Raw genomic sequence first — 21,992 nt, 5'->3', positions numbered from 1 at the left:
GCGAATGCAGGCTTTTGCTGAAGCCTGGAGAGCGAGAGGGGTCGGTGTGCACCGACCCCTCTCCCTCTCCAGGCTTCAGGAAACTATCTGCAAGCCGTGGGAGCCTGCGGGAGTTCCCCCCGGGCTCCCCCGGCTTGTGCAGCGCTGCCTCTTATCCCGAAGTCTCAGCGCGCTGAGCAGTCGCGCCGGGGCTTCGGGTAGCTCTGCGCAAGCCGCGGGAGGGCTCCCCCGGCTTGCGCAGCGCTGCTTCTTATCCCAAAGCCCCAGTGCGCTCAGCAGTCGTGCCGGGGCTTCGGGTAGCTCTGCGCAAGCCGCGGGAGGGCTCCCACGGCTTGCGGAGAGCAGCCTGTTCTGGGGGCTGGGGTCGGGGGAAGCTCAGGTTTCCCCCGCCCCAGCCTCATGCCTTTGGGGGGGGGAATATTTTTTTTCTTTATTCCCCCCCCCCAAAAAAAACCTAGGTGCGCCTTATGGGCGGGTGCGCCCTATGGCGCGAAAAATACGGTACATTGAAATTCAACCAGGGGGATACGGGGAAGTCACTTAACAATGTTACTAAGATTAGTTTAAATAGGCTGAGATTTATGTTTGTTTGTGTATTTGTTTGTTTGTTTAAAAAATTTTTTTAAAAATTAATTAAAAAATTTGAAAAAAATAAATAAATAATAATTGTAGCCTAAGAAGAGATTAAGCACACTTTGGTTCAGTTCAGATGTAACAGATACCATGGTTTCCTGCCATGCTGAGAATTGTACTTCCTCCTCTCCCTTATTTCCACCTACAATGAGAAAATTGAAAGCCACTTTTGTGCTTAAGCTAGCCGTGGTTCCCCATTTTGTCCAGACTTGGAGAACTGTTGTTTGTTTAAACAAGGAGCAGGGAACCTTTGGCCCTCTGGATGTTGCTGAACTACAACTCCCATCAGCTCCAGCAAGCATGGTAAATGGCTAGGGATGATGGGCAACATCTGATAGGCCAAAAATTCCCCACGCCTGTGGTTCTGACATAATGGGAAATTGTGATTAAGTTAAAAGCTATAGCCTTATATTTCTTTTTCAATTTTTTAAATATAGCATTGTGAGCTTCTTTGTGAACCCCAGCAGAAATTTTAAAGTAGGACGTGAGCCTTAGTCACAGGTCTGATTTAGGATAGAAATGATCTACCAAATCCATGTTCGCAACTTTGTCTATTGAACCAAAATGAACATAGAGCCACAATGTCTTTAAAAATGGAGGCAATGGAGGCTTTTATTTCTCTATCACCAGTTGAGTACCTGGTGCACATGCAGAGAGCAACTAGCGGTACGACCATACTAGTGGTTGCTGCTAAGGTGGTGGCAGTTCTAGGTTCAGTATTTGTTGCCTATTTTGGCATAGTTCAGATGGAGGGGATAGTATTGCTGTGTCCATGCAGCAAAGTTGATAGCAGACCACTGGCAAAGGTCATATATTCATATTTCCAAGGCACTAGCAGAATTATTACATGGTAGATTACAAAAATCACCATAAATCAACTTAAAACTTAGATGAACCAACAACTTTATATATCTATATATCTGAAAGATTTAAGGTAAAATAATGTGCTTTGTTCAGACATTACGCTTGACGAAAGTATTTTCCTTGGGTCAAAGCTTGGTTCAAATGACTAATACTGCCTTTACAACTGCGAAGTTTCAGGATTCAGAAACCACTAGATGCCATGAATTTAATCAACACTGATAGATCCTATGAAACTGGACAGACAAGCGATCAGATATACTAACTAATCTTTCAGTTGTCAGAACACTTGCACTCTCTCAATATTCACTGAAGCAGAAATTATAGCCTACAGCCTTTAATCTGAAGTGGAATTAGTTTTCGTATGCGTTTTAAGACATCTGGCTTTTAATGGCAGTAATTTTTGGTATGTCCTTGTTTTGCAAACAAGGAAGTGGCATTCTTTGTAGAGCTTTCTGCTGTTTGCCTTATTATAGGTGACTTACAACACAGATACGTGCCTCTTTCCTTATTTGCGCATGCATATTTGGCCCTAAATAGAATTTTATTATCTACAAAGCATAAAAATAGCCAGTACTCCAAAGAATTGATTTAGAGAACCTAAGCATATTGCATAGAACATAAAGTTGACCTTTACCGTCTGCAGCTTTTGAAATGGAGTGGGATGTGGAACACATCATAGGCTTAATGTGGCACAACGCTGTCTGCAGAAACTTGGGTGGGACTGTGACTGCCTGCCCATTGCACCCGATGATTGAATCTGCTGTCACCAGCATCCTGATAATAATGAACATTCAGCTTAACGACCGTGATTATGATTATCATAATTGATGTGTGAGTGCAGTGTGTGGGGATCATTACAGCTAAACTGTACGGCAGAGAAACATGGCTTAGTTATGGATAATTTTACTTTTGCACACTGATTGGGATAAAATATGCTTTTCAAGCTCAACAGTCCATCCTACTGCAATTTCAGGAAGAAGTCTGTATATGTGAATTGATGATCCAAGCATGCTGCAAAACAGCCAGTCTAGCTGTTTGTTTAAAATGGTTTCATTTCATTAACATTGGCAATTAATTAGGTATCAAGAAAGGGGAAACCTCTTCTGAGTTGCCAGTTGCATTAATCAGATACCAAGTTCCTTGCATAGGCTGAAAAGAAAAATATTTAGCTATGCACAACTGGTTTTACCTTGGTATTGTCAGCGCCAAACTAAAATAACATTTATCTGTTTTCGTAATGTCTTGGGAAAACTGGCGGAAAATATTATAAAGATAAAACCGCCAAGCATATAGAAGAACAAGCCTGGGTGAAGCAGAACCAGCATGGCTTCTGCGAGGGTAAGTCCTGTCTCAATAGGCTTTGGGAACTAACTGCTTTTAAAGAAAGGACTGATGCCATGCTGTTTTTAATTGTAATTATTTGGATGGTTTTAGTAGATTGTTTATGCAGATAGATAGATAGATAGATAGATAGATAGATAGATAGATAGATAGATATTTTATTTCTATCAGTGTTTAGTTGTTTTTAATGATCCTCTTGTGGATCAGGAACTGGTTAAGTAACGGGAAATAGAGAGCAGAGATAAATGGACAATTCTCCCAATGGAGGGCTGCAGAAATGGAAGTTCCCCAAGGATCGGTATTGGGACCTGTGTGTTTCAACTTGTTCATAAGCAATTTAGAGTAAGGAGTGACGTGGCCAAGTTTGCAGATGATCCTTAACTGTTCAGGGTTGTTAAAAAGGGATTGTGAAGCGGTCCAAAGGGACTTCTCCAAACTGAGTCATTGGGTGGTAAAATGGCAGATGCAATTCAGTATAAACAAGTATAAAGTGATGCATGTTGGCAGGGTGGAATCTCAATTTCACACATATGCTCATGGGGTCTAAACTGGTGGTCACTTAGAAGGAACAAGACCTAGGGGTCATAGTGGCTAGTCTGATAAAGTTGCAGACTCAGTGTGCATCAGCTGTGAAGACTGCAGCTTCCATGGTAGGGATCATTAAGAAAGAAATGGAAAATCAAACTGCCAGTATCATAATGCTGTTATACAAATCTGTGGTGCAACTGCATTTGGAATACTGTGTACAGTTTTTGTCACCTCACTTTGGAAAAGATACTGTAGAGTTGGAAAAATCACAGAAACAGGTGGTTGTAGGTTAAATCCTCGTATGGGAGAGCTGCATATGCCTGCATTGCAGGGGATTGGACTAGATGATACTCAGGATCTCTTCCAACTCTAAAAAGGTAAAGGGACCCCTGATCATTAGGTCCAGTCGTGACTGACTCTGGGGTTGCGGCGCTCATCTCGCTTTATTGGCCGAGGGAGCCGGCGTACAGCTTCCGGGTCATGTGGCCAGCATGACTAAGCCGCTTCTGGCGAACCAGAGCAGCGCACGGAAACGCCATTTACCTTCCCGCTGGAGCGGTACCTATTTATCTACTTGCACTTTGTGCTTTTGAACTGCTAGGTGGGCAGGAGCAGGGACCGAGCAACGGGAGCTCACCCCGTCGCAGGGATTCGAACCGCCGACCTTCTGATCGGCAAGTCCTAGGCTCTGTGGTTTAACCCACAGCGCCACCCGCGTCCCCTCTTCCAACTCTAAAACTCTACAATTATTGTTCCCTGAGCCACTGAAAAGCATTTCAAGAGGGTTGGGAGACCCTTTGTATTGGAATGGGATGTGGCACAGTGGAGTTATAAAGCTGCAAGTAAGAATCAACAAACATCATACACATTTTATTACACTGCTTGGAGAAACCTTGAACATAGGGCAATTAATTCATTCTGAAATAAAATAAGTACACACATGCCGATAAAAGCAGAAGTGCCTTTCACATGTGCAGTGGCACCTTTGGATTCCTGTCTGTGTGAACGGGCAACAAGATCCTTGTAACAATACTCCTTTGAAGGTGGCTCAGAGAAAATAATTCAGAAGGAATGATTTCTAGTAGTGACTAAAATTCTTTTGAGCCATTCAGTGAAGTTATTTACATGAGAAAAGGCACTGTCAGCACTTTCTAATGTATTTGAATAGGGATTGTCAAGCAACCAGTTCTCTATTTTGTAAAACCTTATTTTTAGTTCTATAATTTCTCAGTGGGAAAATGCCATGCTTTAATAATGTTATTGGACTTTGAAGAATAAATATAGTCTGAAGAGAAAAATTATTAAACTGTCTTATTAAACTGTCTAACTAGCAATCCTGTGTCGTTCATCTGTTGCATGATAAATGTCTTGTGTTACCTATCTTCTATGTTTAATCAGGCAAATAGCTTGTTTCGGCAGGGGAAGAAAATCTACCTTTTAATAACTGCTAAGTTAAGTCAAAGAGTCTGCAGATTTTCCACACAATTCTTTACTGAGATTACAGGATAGCAGAATTTATGTATAGTGAACAAGACTGATGCTCTGTTAACAAACAAGAAATTTTTGGGAGACCTCCCAAAAGAGAGACTGCAAACTCTTTCTCACCTCTTCCCAAAGTTATTCAGATTTGTTCTTTGGGTGCTGCTGGTTTCACCAAAATGTGCTAAAGCTTGTTGTCATCTGTGAACAATCAGGATACAAGTTAACCAGAAAGAGGAAAACCTATAGTGGCTTAGGGGGGAAATGCGGTTTTAGCCAGCAAAACTTTGGCCCATCCTTCTAGCTATGGTCTCCAGCCAGTTTTGCCCCAAGGTAGCTGCCCATGAACTACTATGCAGTTGTGCTTGTTGTAGGTAGAAAGATATCCATCACTATTTCTTTGAATGCTACAAAAAGTGCACTGTGCTAAAATTAATTTGATCTAATAGCTTCAAATATGTGATTGTCAATGAATGAAGGATTTGTAATTTACAGCTTACAGAAGTAGCAAGATGCAATATAAAAGCGATATACAAAAAGAACAGGCGCCAACAAAGACCAGCGATAAAACATTTTAAAAATAACCACAGTAAGAGGCACCATGAACTATAATAAAAACAAAAGGCAGAATAAAAACAAAGTAAAAAGACAAAGAGGGAGATCATAAATAATTATGGCTGGCAAGCACTAACATCTATCTGCTGGAGACCAATGTCATCCTAAACAGGAAAGTTTTAATGCTAAGTCAGAAGGCCAGCAAGAAGGGACAAGATGAACCCTCGAAGAAGGTCCACATTCTGGGCCCAGCAACAGAGAAGGGAGACATGACTGGGTGTGTTGTGGTCTGGATTGCAGGGCTAGTAGCAGTTACTACTATTGTTTGCTCTAAATAATAGGTAGAAAATTGCAATTGCATATATTCTTTAACCCTGCTGGTTAAAGGCAGGTTCACTGAAGTGGCTGGTGCTTCCAAGCTATGCAGAAAGGGTAGCTCATCACCAAGGCTGAGTTAATACTAGCTCCAGACTTCAACTTAGATGGTACCTTTTAGGTTCAGGCTCCACAAAAAGCCAGACAAGCGATCAAATTGGAACGGTCAGAATAAAGTACCCAAATTTCTGTCGAGTCTTTGTGACTTTCCAGAATGCAAAGGCGTGCAAAATCGAGTCAGTTAATGAACGTTTGTATCTGTGAAGATGGCTTTGTGCTACGTGAGAAAGGATTATCCTAGCATAATTTGCTTGCCCCGCTCTGTAAAAAATACTATATTTTTCCAGGACGGGAGATTATATTTTTGTCATTTTACGCAGAGCAGGACAAGTAAAGTGAAGCTTTGTGATATATTAATAAGGAACGGGGTGTGTGTGTGTGTGTGTGTGTGTGTGTGTGTGTGTACTGTAATGGAATAATGATGTCCTGAGTATTATACCTGCCCTGCAAGCCACTGTATAACCTGCTGTTCTGTTGGTACAATCTAGTTGGTGACAGAGCTCAGGACTTGGAGAAGTAGAGAACAAGTCAATCAAACAATACAAGACCATGCATATTAAAACAGACTTGGTGCCCTGATGTGAAGCTGCTTGATTGAGCAGCGCAGTGTCAACCATGTCTTTCTTCTAATGCTAAAAGTAATGTACATAGACAGAGTGACAATCAGAGTACAGCCTCCCATCAGCTGTAATTAATCTTTTCGTTAACAGAAAGACTAGAAAGCCTCTCATCAGCCACTTCTGAAGTCGGAGAGACCCTGCTTTTTGATGTTTGTATTCTGAGTAAAATTGTCCCCACCAGTTCTAACAAATTGAAACACCAGGCTAATTATGGCAGCTAATGAAGTGTGTGGAATGGTCACAGCTTGTCGTGAAACTGTTCCTTCAGCTCAGATTAGAGTTTCATCAATCACTTTTTTAAACTGATCCAGAATTGCTTCTGCCCGGTGCTTGGCATTTTTAATGCTGTTTCTGTAATTGGTTTTTTCCCCAAAGCTTAGGCTGTTTTTTGAAATATTACATTCTTAAGATAGAACACGCAAATGCAGACTCCAGTCTGTGTGGATATGTGTGTTTGTGTGTGTGTGTGCGTGTTCATTATTGCTTCTATCAGCTGATCAAGTGGTAAGAAGCTAATAAAAGGAGCACAACTGTAAAATTTGATATACTGCTTTTAATCCCGCTAAAGGTAGCAATAAAGCATATACACATATATGGATATGAATCGTTATTACTGGGGTTTGATGTATACTGGCATAATCACATGAGATACAGTGTGTGCGGATGGATGTCTTAAATCTCACTAGAGGTTTTAAATTAAATGAATGATTCGGATTGTATTCCTCTGTATATCATTCAGCAAAATTGGGTGTAATTTGTTGTTTCTGCAAATGTCAAACCTCCTGGCAATGGAAGTTCAAAATATATTAGTAGCCCAAGAATAGAAACATTTCAGCTTGAATCCCAAGCCCTTGGGATCACGTTGGGAATTTTCACGGTGCCTCTTATTTCCTTAAGGTAGAAAGGTGCACAATTGTTAAAATCCCAAGTTCTTGCTAATTTACAGGCTCTAATGGTATTCTGCTATATGATGATTCTTTAGAAGTTCTGCATGAGTATTGACAAATACACTGTCAAATTCATTCCTTCAAAGTATTACTTAAATAACACAGGGCTGAAACTAAATATATTTCCCTCATTTCTCTGCTTGTTACTTTACATGTCAAGAACTATCTCCTGTTTCATGGATTTCAGGACGTGTTAGCACATTTGCAGTATTTTGATCCTGTTATTCTAAATTCCACTTCCCCCCTCCTCCTTTGCCCTTATTTTCCCATGCCCTTATTTTCCTGTTCGCTGTAGTACCCCCTTGATTTTGTCAATGATTATACTGCATTGGTGACATCACAGAGAGCTTCGTGGGATTCAACTAACGATTTGAACTAATAACAAAGTGTATTGCTTGTTATACACCCTTTGTTTAGTTCTGCTAGTTGTATGATAGTGGAATGTGCATGATTGAAGGATTTAAAAATACATGTACCTGCATATTTATATTGCATTTCTTCACTTTTGAGGAAATAGTTTAAATGATATATATTTTATTTGTGCACAGAATATATTAAGCATAATCCCACTTCAGGTAGACTTGTTTTTTCATAAAAATATTTATTAGTCATTTGCAAATGTTCATATTTGACAAATGACATTTATTAATCGTGAATGGATGAAGATGAAGCTTTTGACCATCTATTCCCTTTATAAGGAATACTTTTGGAAATTGCCCTGCACTAAACTAAGGCTTGAATTACAATAGCCAATAAGTTCCAAATACCAATCCAACAATTTCATCTGCACGTTTGTTTTTTAGCTCTGATTCAGTAAAGTTCAAGGGTATCCAAGTATGAAATAGCTTGTGAGGAAATTCACATCACTGTCTTAATTTAATTTAGCTGTAATAAAGACTGCATTAGTTCCAAAAATAGAATATTATCTTTGGCAATTTTGGTTCAAATATAGATATTAGATATGTCCAAAACAAAATAAGGCAGCTAGTGCCATTTCCTCTGGTGTATGATATAAGAGAAATGGGTGAAATGCAATGTTTTGAAACTTATGGCCACATTTTCACGGAAATGTATACCCCACCCTATTTTACAGGCTCTTGGAAAGTAACACTAAATATAAAAGAGAATGTGAAAACATATTATAATATCCTACCAACGCAAAACAAAATTCATTCAGACATCTCTTCATCCACTATAACCTTAACTCTTGCCCTGCCAAATCTAACATAAATATGTAGGCTTGTTCTTAGGTTGTGGAAGACAGGAGTGCCTGGCATGCTCTGGTCCATGGGGTCACAAAGAGTTGGACATGACTAAACAACAACAACAACAACGTGCTTAGGTTAGAATGGAAGAATCACTAAGGAAGAGGTGTTGTATAACTATGACCAATGCTTTTTTTCTAGGGGTACTCTCATTTTCCTACTCATATTGAAATACTGCCCCTCGGTGAGGCTAAACTTAGATTCACAAAATGTTTAGGGGTATGTGTACCCCTGCATCCCCCCAGAAAAAAGCACTGACTGTGACCAAGAATGGCTCTCTCTACATCCTTGGCAGCTGATTCAAAAGTAGATTTCATGGTTTAGGAAGTGCCCTGGGTTGATCACATAATGGGGAGGGGTGGCTGTTTCTAAGGTACGTTGGACCGATGCAAATTAGAAGATGGATACATAGGAATATTGGTCCATTATTCAGATAAGACAGTTCACACATATAGCCATCAGTCAGAGTTGGGTAGCCAAGCAGTGATAAATCAAGTGATGCATGTGTGAACCAGCTCTACATTTACTGTGTTGGACACTTTCCACTATTACTGAATAAACCTGAGTGCAATCTATCTTACTCTTTTTTAATCAAGCAACTGTATGATATAAAAAATTGGCAATGCCAGAAATTGCTCCAGAATTTTTTGGGGAGGAGCAGCGTAGATTTGGGTTGCAATCCCATACACACTTGCATAGGAATACATCCCATTGAATTCAGTAGAGCTTTACTTTTGAATGCTTTACCTTGCGCATCACAATCTTCCCAAACAGTAACAAGTCGATATTTCATATTGTGCAGCAGCTGTGAAAAAGATAAATTTCACACTAGAGATAATTAGGAAAGGAATTGAAGATAAAACTGCCAAATATACAAATCTGAGGTGGTGGTGCAGTTGGAGTAATATGTATAGTTCTGGTTGCCTCACCTCCAAAAATATGTTTTACAGTTGGAAATGTAACCACATTGATCAAGGGGGTGGAGCAACTATGGAGGAAAGGGCATAGCTTAAAAGGCCCATAACATTTAGGCCTTTTAAGCTTAATTAAGGAAAAGGCAAGTAAGAAACAATAAAATTATGCATGGGGTTGAGGAAGTGGGTAGGGGAAAGTTTTTCTCCCTCTCTCCCAACACTGGAATTCTTGGACATCCAGCGAAGCTGAATGCTGGAAGACTCAGGACAGACAAAAGAAAGCACTTCTTGTTAAACTATGGAATTTGCTGCTTCCAAAAGTAGTGATGGCCACCAACTAGGGTGGCTTTAAAAGAGGATTAGACAAATTCATGGATAAGACTATCATGGATTATTAACTATGGTGAGCATCTTCTGTCTCCACTCTTTGGGGTGCACACTTCTGAATAACAGTTGCTGGAAACCACAGCAGGAGAGAGTACTGCCATGCTAAGCTCCTGCTTGCATGCTTCCCATAGGCATCTGGTTGGCCGCTGTGAGAAGTTGGACTGGATGGGCATTGATCCAGCAGAAGGCTCTTAGATTATTAATCTTGATATTGTGTGTGTGTGTGTGTGTGTGTGTGTGTGTGTGCGCGCGCGTAGAAGCAAGCCTCCAGGATTCCACTTGGAGTTACCGTATTTTTCACCCTATAGGATGCACTTTTTCCCCTCCAAAAATGAAGGGGAAATGTGTGTGCGTCCTATGGGACGAATGCAGGCTTTCGCTGAAGCCTGGAGAGCGAGAGGGGTCGGTGCGCACCGACCCCTCTTGCTCTCCAGGCTTCGCGGACCTCTCCGCAAGCAGCAGGAGCGCTCCCGCTGCTTGCGGAGAGTTGCCTGCATGCCGAAGCCTGCGCGCGCTGAGATCAGCACGTCCAGGCTTCGAGGACCTCTCCGCAAGCAGCAGGAGCGCTCCCGCTGCTTGCGGAGAGTTGCCTGCATGCTGAAGCCTGCCCTTGCTGAGCTCAGCGCATCCAGGCTTCGCGGACCTCTCAGCAAGCAGCGGGAGCCAGCGCTGGGCTCCCACGGCTTGCAGAGAGCTGCCTGTTTGGGGACTGGGGTTGGGGGAAGCTTGGGCCTCCCCCGCCCCAGCCCTGCGCCTGGGGGGAAATAATTTTTTTCCCTTTATTTCCCCCCCAAAAAACTAGGTGCGCCTTATGGGACGGTGCGTCCTATAGGGCGAAAAATATGGTATGCCCCAAAATGACTGTTATATGGTAGAAGTGGACTTTCCCCCGTTAGTTTCCAGACTTGTCACAAATTCATGATGGAGAAAGCTGCAAGGTTTGACTTCTGCGTGTTGAGCCTCTCTGATATCATGTAATAAATAACACGCTGCTTGCTTTCATTTGACTCACCTGGGATCAGTTCTCTGCTCAACTGTTCTGTACTTCACAACCTCTAACCCCCAGTGGACCTCCTATTGACTGCCTGTTTCAAGCTGTCCCAGTTGTGTGCAGGTGTGTACTATAGTGTTAGGGTTGGATTATGACCTGGGAGGCCAGGGTTTGAATCCCCACTCAGCCATGAAGCTTACTTACCTTGGGTCAGTCACCATCCCTTAGCCTGCCCTACCTCACAGGGTTGTTGTGAGGATGACATTTGCGGGAGGAGAACCACCTTGAGCTCCTTGGAAGAAAAGGGAGGCATATAAATGTAGTGATAAATGAATGCTTCCTTTTAAAGAGGACAGAAAGTGGTGGCTCTTTAAAAGTGAGGAATTAAGCCCATCATGGCTGCTATTTTGATTGTTCCACCTCTGCCGTGCTTGTTGTGGCAGCTTCTGGTTCATATATGTATGGCAGGCAATTATTTGGATGTGCTTCTCCTTACCTCCCTGGTCATCCTGTGAGCATCAGAAGCAAGTGCCATCAGAACTAGTACTTGTAAAAGCTGCAACAACAGTTATCCTGGGGAGAATTTTATGCCAACATCACTCTATTTTAAAATATGGATCTCATCCCATTCTGCATTGCAAGTGTGCATATGACCAATGCAGCAGGGGATGGTTTTCATTTGCATTGTGTGGGTTTGATGTGTATCTGAAGCCGAACCAACCCCTTCTCCCAAAAATGCTTGTGGAGGTAAGCTCCAAGGTAAACTTTACTGTTTCTCTTTGGGACATCTCAAGGGACAGACTAACAATGCTCTAAGAGTCTTAATTTGGGCCACTTGTAAAGAGACAATCAGATAAGTAATTATTCAAACTCAGAAGCAGTAATTACAAGTCTTTTATAATTTCTCACAAGACTGTTTGATTCTAGTGCCTCGATTTACAACACTGAGAGAAGTATGTATAATATACTATTTCTTAAGAGGCTTGGTCAAAATTTAAGTAAAATTATAATGAAATGTTTGTTGCATATATTAAGCTGCAATTAATATGTTTTCTGCCTCTGTCTGAAAGATAAGATATTAAAATAATGTTGTTAGCAGGCTTCCCACTGTGCGAATAATTTCCTGATATTTGTACAGCATATTATCATATGCTCTCTGTCAATAACCAAATAGACTATCAAACAGAGAAAATAGTATGATGAAAGTATCATGCAGAAGGACATAACATTGTTTCATGATGACTAGCCAGTATCATTTTGTATTTTAAAAATGAATGATAAGTTGATTCAAAGCATACTTATAAAGTCATTAAAGCAAGTTGAAAATTGCCCTCCATTTTAGTCAGCTAGCCTTTTTAAGTCAGAGGGGTTTTTTTAAAAATCAGCTTTGCTTGCATTTTAAGGAGGCAATTAGCCATTGGGTTTGACATATTGGCCTGGTTACCATGTAATGCTAAGTCAAACCATGGCCAAGTATGGACACACACAATAAAATCACAGGAGCTTCACTCTTCTCTAGATCTTGCTGCTGCCGTGCTACCTAGAGTTAAGCCATGGCTTGGCTTAATGCCACATCTGAACACATGCTCATAGTTTGCCCTGCTACATCATAAACTGCAGCCAAAGTTTCTTTTTGTTTTACAGTTCACACTTAGCCATGGTTTATTTCATATGGTTTGGCATAGCGTCATGTACAGACTGTTCAGAGGCAACCCTCAAGGTCAAATGAAATACATTAAATCCCTATGCAGAAAAAACTTTTCCCAAGATTTCATTTAGCTAAGGTGCAAATGAATTGGTAGACTATGTTATAACTATGTGTTTGTTATAACTGGACAAGACATTGGTAACTAGTGGGTGTTTTCATTCATGAATCTATGTTCTATTTGGCAGTTTGCAGAATGATAAGAACAATCCTTTCTTTGGTTGGTTGGTTGGTTGGTTGGTAAGGACTTCACTTGGTGATTTCTACTAGAGCCAGTGTGGTGTAGTGGTTAAGAGCGGTGGACTCGTAGTCTGGTGAACCGGGTTCGCGTCTCTGCTCCTCCACATGCAGCTGCTGGGTGACCTTGGGCCAGTCACACTTCTCTGAAGTCTCTCAGCCCCACTCACCTCACAGAGTGTTTGTTGTGGGGGAGGAAGGGAAAGGAGAATGTTAGCCGCTTTGAGACTCCTTCGGGTAGTGATAAAGCGGGATATCAAATCCATACTCTGTTAATAACAATGGGAGGCCTTTTACCACCTCCAAATTCTTAGGTTACACAGATTCCCATCTATAAAGCAATTAAGTTGAACTACTTGAATTAAAATAGTGTATTCTCATTGACTTCAGTGAGGCTAAAATAAATCTCAGTCTTGCTGCTAAAAATCACTAAATTACTAAAATCACTGTCCAATATAAGGAAATCCTTATCCAAACATTCTAAATATATGGAGTAAAGGTCAAAACAGCAAGGAAGTGGTATATTTCCAAGATAGCATGTTAAGAAATCTCCCCCCTCCCCCCAAAAAGATCGTGGAATTAGCAATTTGTGTTAACAAATGGAAAGTGGTTAAAGTGCCCCTAGGTAGTTGAAATCTCAGGGGTCCTCTTGCAAATTATCCCCTAATATGTTTTTTATTTTAGTGGGATAACGTTGAACTAAGAAAACTTGATTGTAATTTTCTTTTAAGATCAAATCAATATTACTTTTATATTTTATTGTGGGGCCCCTAAAAGGCTTCAGGGTCATAGACCTTTACCTATTCTGCCTGTTTGGTAATCTGGCACTTGAGTGGTTCTGTCTCATATGGTATCAGATACTGTTACCTCAATCCACATGCCCATTTGTTCTCAGGTGTGCACATAGATATCTTGCTCATATATGATAGAGGAAATTAATTCCTTTATGTGTGCAGATCACAGTCTCTTCAGTGAGGGAGCATTTGCAAGCAGAGAGTTTTTCAGCTCGCATCAGAGTTTATATGGCTATAAGTAATTGTGAATCTAACTATAGTCTTCATAAAAACAAGGCTACTTTTCAGGGAACAAAATGCACCGTGAAAATTCCAAGCAAGGAAACCAAGTGGCTAGCAGGATTGTAGTGCGACATTGCAGGTGGTTTACCTGTGATTTGTGGGTGTTTGTTGACACAAAACCCACAACTGACAGTGTTTGCCTGCTCTGTAAAAAATAAACACCCAACATTCTGGATTATTATTTTAATAGGGTTATACATAAGAATTAGATTCCTTTGGCCACAGGAAGTAATTGTTAGTCATGATTAATATCCCATCTAATCTCTCTCAATAGTTTTTGTGAGCAATGCTACTTAAGGTGTCTAAATGTACTAGTGGGAATTGAAAATTATAGTGTAGCCTCTTTCACTAGCTGAAATATTTTAAACCTTATTTCACTGAGGCCAGGAGTGGTGTCAATGTATTTTGTGTGAAAAGTGCAATAGAAGCATTAGTATTTGACAGCCCTTGTTGAAATAAGTGAAATTAATGGAGCTCTTTTCATATACGACAAGGCCATGGCACCCCTTTCATGCTGCTTACAGACAGAGAAAAGTCAATACTTTTTTATTACTTGACGCTGACCTACATTCTGCACTACAAGTGCCAGGCCCACTAATTGGTTTCAGTTGTGAGGAAAGTTTGCCCCAAAGAAACATTGGAGCAGATAAATCAATCTTTTTAGGGTAGCTTAGTGGTTTTGAGCACTTGAAATGACATTTGTGTTGTATTGACAGAAGGGGCTGTTATACTCATTTTGTCATGTCAGAAGCCCTTGTACTAGTTGAAAGTGTTAACCAGTACTAATATATTTAGGCGGGAAGCCCCTCTTTGCTAGATCAACATTTTGCCCTAATAGCAGATTGCCGTGTTTGCTTCTCTCCCTCTCTCTGTTAAATAGCACTGCATGGCCATTAAAAGGTCACAGAATGTCTTGCGGCTTCTCAGTTCAAAGCTCTAATTTTGCCATTACAGGCATTAGGATTGCAGGGAAAACTTGGGCGAGGACCCCTAGAGTTAAATGGAGGGAGCCATATTTGTACCATTGATTTGTAAACAGAACTTCCTACTGTGTCTTTCTCAAATATCTGTGCCATGAAGTGCTCCCGGGTGGTTTATTCAAAATAAAAACGTTGTTAGGATAGCAAAGGATCGTCTCTTAAAAGAATACACATCTTCCTATTAGCATCTAAGAATATGGCAGGCGAGTAGAAAACAAAGTCTACCAATTGCATGGTTTTAAATAACAGCGTCCCAATGATAAATGTAGAAATGATCTATAATTATTTCACGAATAAAATAAGGATTGTACAAACTTTTATTTGAAGTGACATGCATCATTTCCCCACCCCCCGCAAGCTTGAAGGTTTGTTATTTTAGACTTGCAGGATTTAACCTCCTTTCCTGTAAGACGGAGCTAATTCAGCCAGCTAGCCCTGGTGACTATCTAATGTTTATTGGATGGATTTCCCCCAAATTGATTTTTGAACTTTGAACTTTATTGTTATTCATGCTTTTATACTGTATTTTATGCTGCTTCTATGTTGTATTACAATTAAGTGTTTTAAATTTATTGTTAGCTGCCCTGAGCCCGGTTTTCTGAATTGGGAAGGGCGGGGTAAAAAATTATTATTATTATTATTATTTATTAAAACTGAGAATCCTATCTAAGGCTGGATCTAGGCACGTCAAAGAAGTGTTTCAGTTTAAATTGTAAATTTAAACCGGGAAAACAGGTAAGAGAAAAACAGGACTCCACATCGCCATCAGGTGGTATAATGTCTGGTGGCATAATATCACACATACAACACGTATAAATCGCTTTTTCTTTACCAGTCTGCTATCTTGCTGGGTTAGCAAGAAAGCTTGCTACTGTTCCTCACTAAAAGGAGTATGGCAAGGTGACATTATGACAAAATTCATCACTAAGAAACTGGTCTGTACAATTTATACAAACTCTCCTTAACCACTTTATGAAATCATTATTTATCTCACAAGATTTATATACCGCTTGATTGTAATAAAACCCCAAAGCACTTTCCAAAAAAACCCCCCATAGACTAAATAACTATATATTGTTACAAGTGGCCCTTTAGTTAGGAGGTATTGCCTTCTATCTAATGTTTTGCTTCTTTTTTCTCTAAAGTATATGGCACTTACATTTTTATGCTGTTTCTCACAATGATACATGAATTGATTGTAACTGACTGGTTTTTCTTTAAATAGATTGCTAAGCCCTGTTCCCACACAAATATGATGCCATATTATTATTTTTTAAATATGTTAAATGTCTTCAGTTCATGTATATGCAGCTTTTGTGTGTATAAATCACCTGCTCATTCAATATGTGTACCATTTGCTAAATTTTGACACAAATGTAATGAAATAATGCATGTACAAAAGTTCATTTTTCAAAAACATGGGTCCTGCTATTAAACCCATCTATGCATGCATCCACTCAATTGCAAACCTCAGATATTATTGAAATAGATATTATATATTGAACTCCCTAGTTTAAATCAAGATATAGGTAAGATATCGGTCCCTGCTCCTACCAACCTAGCAGTTCGAAAGCACGTCAAAGTGCAAGTAGATAAATAGGTACCGCTCCGGCGGGAAGGTAAACGGCGTTTCCGTGCGCTGCTCTGGTTTGCCAGAAGTGGCTTAGTCATGCTGGCCACATGACCCGGAAGCTGTACGCCGGCTCCCTCAGCCAATAAAGCAAGATGAGCGCCCCAACCCCAGAGTCGGCCACGACTAGACCTAACAGTCAGGGGTCCCTTTACCCTTTACCTTTATGCACATATATAGCCTTAAATCTTAATTGCACTGATCATCTCTTTAACAGGAAGACAGGAGAGCAGTTTGGGAGGTGCTAAATCCAGCCTCCGCCTACTCCTCCCAAACTGTGAGTGAGTGAGTGTGACTATTGGCATCCATCTGTCTCAAGAGTGCATCATTGGGGATAAGGTCGAACTGTTGGAGAGTTACAGCAGTCTCAATGGAAAGGTTGCTGGTAATGGTGGAGCCCAGGTAGACAAAATTGTCTACCTGGTCACCAGTGCTGATACGTGGAGCGCTGGCGACTCCTGACCCAAGATGTTGGTGTTTGCCAGGCTGATGGTGAGGCTGAACTCAGGCAGGCTTGGGCAGAATGGTTGATGGGTCACTATACAGCTTCCTTGGGGAGTGCTGCCAAGGCTGCATCATCTGCAAACAACATCTTGCAAATAAAAAAGCCATCACATTTTTGTCTTGGCATGGAGACATGCCAGGTTGAATAGACCACTGTCATTCCTTGAATGAATATACACACACTGTCTTTCGTCAAGCTGAAGGCGTATGAGAGCAACAGGGAGGAGAATATGCCAAAAAGAGAGTTGGGGGGAGAACAGCTTACTTACAAAGCAAGTGAATTTTCGCTGCTGGATCAGGCGGGAGAACTGTTAATGCAGCACTTGTTTGCATTCATGATTCCCCATCCAAAATTGGAATATTCAATCATAAACCTGCCTTCATGAATTGAGGTCACCTACCTGGATTGGAGCATCAGATTGTATTTGTTGGATTGGGGCAATAGTCTATAAACTGTTGTTCCCTGTCATCATTTTCTTTGCTGCATTCTGTTGAATTGTGTGTATGGGATAATTAGCCCACATGGCAGTCAAATTGTCAATACATTGAAAAGGTCCCTAGGTCTAGTTAAATCTTGTCAGTATAACTGTAGTAGACTATAATCCCTTGGAAGATAATGGGATCAGAAAATGAAAATGCTCAAAAAAAGGATTCAGAATTTTATCATTCAGCTTTGGGTTTCTTTGGGCATGTTTATTCAGGCTGTAATTTATTAGGCCTTCTATTATAGCAATATTTTAAATAGCACAGGCAAGTGCATTCCTGGATATAATACAGGTACACCACAGTATAAGGGGGAAACTTTCTCTCGTCGTCTCTTGCTGTTAGGCTTACCTCAAGGAAAAGCTTGAGAGTCCAAGGATGTGGGAAATCCTGAACGCTTTTGCACAGTCTGGTGAGACTTTATCTCATATGCTACTGATTCAGAAATACCAACTTCCTTGTCACCCCATGTTTAGAAATATGGTTGTCTTGAAAAAAAAATGATACGATGAATGTTTTGCAATAATGTAACATTTTGAAATGGCTCCACTCTGTTTTTGTTTTTTTTCTTTTGATGATTTTCCTTTTATGTACTTTCTAATCTTTTCCCCAAAAAATGTGAAACTGAAAAAAAGAAAAGAAAAAGGTTAGAGCTTTAGACTAGTGGATGACTTTTTTCCTGGAATAAATCAAGAAAGGTACGCAGAGTGACTGTTGTCAGATTGCATTGTATGCCCCAGGGTTTTACATTTCATTTCCGCGGAGAACGCTGCAGATACTTACTAACCATGGGAAAATAGTATGGTGGGTTCATGTCATGTTACAAACTATGCATGTTGTTTAATTAATATCACCAACTGAAATATTAAGTGGGCCTAGGCCTGAGTATTCTGTTGTGAAAGCTACTACTGCTGACATTGCTAGCTCTATTGGCACTGACTCTTCCTCAGGGCTTGACCAAAATATTTTGCTTCTTGAGGAAGAGAATAAATGGTGTGCCTTTCCAAGTCAAAGTGCATAGTATCCAAAGCTGATTAAATTATTTTGGCATACGAGGCAGAAAAGTCGACAAGCACCTCTCCCCCTTCATGGCAGTAAAAATAATAATAAAATTAGAACAATTTACCTCCCTTTCATGACACCTAAAATCATAAATTGTAGAGTTGGTAATCTAGTCCAGTGGTAGAAAAGGCCACCTCTCTCAGCCTTAGGGGTGAGGAGCCAACCACTGACTCTGCTGGCTAGGGTTGATGAAAACTGGAGTCCAACAACATCTAGACCAATGTTTTCCAAACTTGGGTCTCCAGCTGTTTTTGGACTACAACTCCCATCATCCCTGACCACTGGTGCTGCTAGCTTAGGATGATGGGAGTTGTAGTCCAAAAACAGCTGGAGACCCAAATTTGGAAAACCCTGATCTAGAGGACCACAGGTTTCCCATTCTGCTCTACCTAATGGTAGGGCCAGCCCTGTTAGAATTCCTTCTTTTCCTGCTACTGATCACTACTGCCACTACAATTACCAAAAAGAACAAAAGGAACAGAACAATGTCACCATTCAGAAGAACAGTAGGAATATATAATCAGCAACTTCTGTCTCCATGATCAGATCCAGTTGTTTGAATACTCGGCTGTGAGTGTGTAGCGCAATAGCCTTTAAACAAGATAAGCAGTACAGCTGCCAACATAAAGTAATCTTACGCTGAGGGAATGAATGGCACAGTGGACTTCCTTTTTGTCATTTTGACTTGGATTTGAAGCCGGGCGTGGGCTTAGTTCCAGCTCAAAAAGCCATTCACTTCAAAGGCACCTAAATTGTCCCGAGGAGCTAATTCTGGCAGTCGGTTGTTATTGTCTGGCAACTCATCCTAATAGCAAAAGCCGTCTGCTCTCTCCAATCAGTGCTTATTTTGGGGATCAGAAATGACTGGACCTTGTTTTATGCAGACGAGAGTGGTAGGAGCAGAGGTACACTCTGAGAGGAATGCTGACAGCTGTTTTCCTGCTCATATTTTATTCTGATTTCCTAATAAGTTAATTATGATGGGATGTTCCTCTCATACCCTCAATAGAGCCCATGATTCTTATCAGGAACACAGAGCGGCTGACAAGTGTTGTTTTCATTGAGTACAGGATAAAGAGAAATGTGTATATTCTCTGGGTCTGTCACATTATTGTAATCTGGCACAACTCCCCTCCCGTCCCCTGAACATCTGTATTTTAAAAAGAAGAAGTTTCTAGCTCTCATGGTAAATATATGGTAAAGAATCAGAAGCCAAAGGGGTGCTAATCTGTTTATTGAATGGACATTATTCTGCCTCTCTGGCTATCGCCCACGTAGCCCCTGTCCACCCCCCATCACTTGATATGCAAAACAGCACATTAAATACAAGACAATCTGGGAGGGTGTGATATAACATGAACATAGATAGCCCATACAGAATCAGAGCCAAAATTCAATATTTTGCCGGAGGGCAAGAGCCAGAAGTTCTAGTCTGAAGCACTGCCAAGTCTACGGACTGATTCAAAGCTGGAATTTTAATCACATTTGAGGTAAAAGAGCCAGGAAAGAGTTTTGGTTCCCTCCCTTAAGTGCTCACTGGTGTACTCAGGAATGTGACAGATCATTGGATCCTGATTTTTATTAAGAAATGTTAAAAAGAGAGAGTATGTGGATACTATAAATATTTACAAGATGTAACTGAAACTATATTGTTTGATAAATACAGACAATTAAAGATTCAAATTAAATCAACCGTAAGTAATTGATAACACTGAAACTGTTAGGTGACGAGGAACATTATTTTGGTTCATTCTACATTTTCTCTTCAATCTGCAATGTGTATGTGTCGGACTGTTATAATGAGCTGAATGTGTGTTTCCTTTTAAAAATAAAGTGTATAATATATAACTGTATAATCTACATGTTAAACTAAGATACTGGAAAATTCAAATGTGTGTGTGTGTTTGTGTGTGTGTGTGTGTGTGTGTGTGAGAGAGAGAGAGAGAGAGAGAGAGAGAGAGAGAGAGAGAGCGCTCAGTCGGCATAGCATGAGACCCCCAGGGTTTGAGCTCCACATTGGGCAAAAGATTCCTGCTTTCCAGGGGGTTGGACTAGATGACTCTCATGTTCCCTTCCATCTCTGTGATTCTATGATTCTATGGACAATTTATTCATGCAGTGTTTGTCCTGTAGATCTCTTTAAACTGAATTGAAGTGAAAAACAAACCAACCATGATATATAAAACACAAACACACGCCATAAAAAAAAGCCAGACTAGATTGCCCATCTTCTTCCCACGAACAAGGTGGAAACAGAATCCTGCCTTCCTGCTCCATCCACCCAGCATGTCTATTCCACCAGATGTTTACATGCAGTCATAATAAGTTTGAATAGAATGCCCATGTGAAAAATCCAACCTATGTAGGCTCATATTACACAGCCTTTGGGGCTTGTTGGAGTCAATCAACTGCACTTTTTAGACCTGTGTACGTTTAACTTTTTATGCACGCATTCATGTGAGGATGTTCAGGTGCAGCCAGCAAGTGGTATGAGAAAGTGTAGTATTGTTACACTGTCACGCACTGGGAGATTATCAGGGAGAAAGTTCCATTCAGTCTGGGCTGCAGTCAATATAACATGAAATGCTCCAATTTAATTTTCTCTTTTTGTTTTCTCTAGGACTTCTTAACCGTGCTACCATCGATTCCTCTGTTTGCAAAGTTTGGCCAAGCCTATTCCAGAGCCGGAGCAGTAGTGTAATTTCTCTACCAACCCAGTCTATGAATTTTTAAACACTTGAAATAAAGGGGGTTTTTTTTTGTTTTGAAAATGTGAAGCAAAGCAATTACTTATGATTGCCATGTACTATCTGCAGACAATCCTCATATACAACCTAGTTTTGGAATTCTGAAATAATGGTTCTAAGCAACCAGCAAGTTACATCATGCCACATTTTGTGTGTGAAGGACATCCATAGAGACAAATCTCCATCTTGAGAAATTCTTAATTGTAGGTATTTCTAGTCCGTTTGTTAGCAAGATTGCAGATCAAAGTAACTGGTGGAATAAGCTCAACGATCTGAAGAATTAGATCAATTTACTTACTCAGGTAAGAGATGTAGCCCTTTTGTCTGTGGAGAAAATAAATGAATAAAAAATGCTTACTCTGTTAATAATGCATTATCATCTCCCTGTGATTGAAATGATCAGTTGATAATGTGATGTAATACTCACATTGGCAAAGCACCATGAGGTGAATATATATGCACCCCTTTCCTAAATATATGAAAATGTCAGTGCTATCATGGGAAGTAGTCATGTTGTCCACCCGGCTCCTCACATGGTTCTCAGTTCCTGTTGTTACTCCTATAGTAACTCTTTCTCTTTCTCTATTGCTGGTCCTTGTCTTTTTTTTA

At 40.5% G+C, this 21,992-nt stretch overlaps 1 protein-coding gene across 1 annotated transcript in view; it reads left to right on the top strand.

Annotated features, from left to right (window-relative positions):
• Positions 1-21,752, top strand: part of SPATA17 (spermatogenesis associated 17) — a 73,438-nt gene extending 51,686 nt beyond the window's left edge. The window contains 1 exon segment of the mRNA XM_081857827.1: positions 21,257-21,752. Coding sequence (XP_081713953.1) covers positions 21,257-21,337 — 81 coding nt within the window. The 3' untranslated portion in view covers positions 21,338-21,752.
• The last annotated feature ends 240 nt before the right edge of the window (positions 21,753-21,992 follow it).

Source organism: Podarcis erhardii (assembly GCF_964252035.2).
Source record: "Podarcis erhardii genome assembly, chromosome: 3".
In the NCBI taxonomy this organism is placed as follows: Eukaryota; Metazoa; Chordata; class Lepidosauria; order Squamata; family Lacertidae; genus Podarcis; species Podarcis erhardii.
This window is presented reverse-complemented; position numbering and strand designations above follow the sequence as displayed.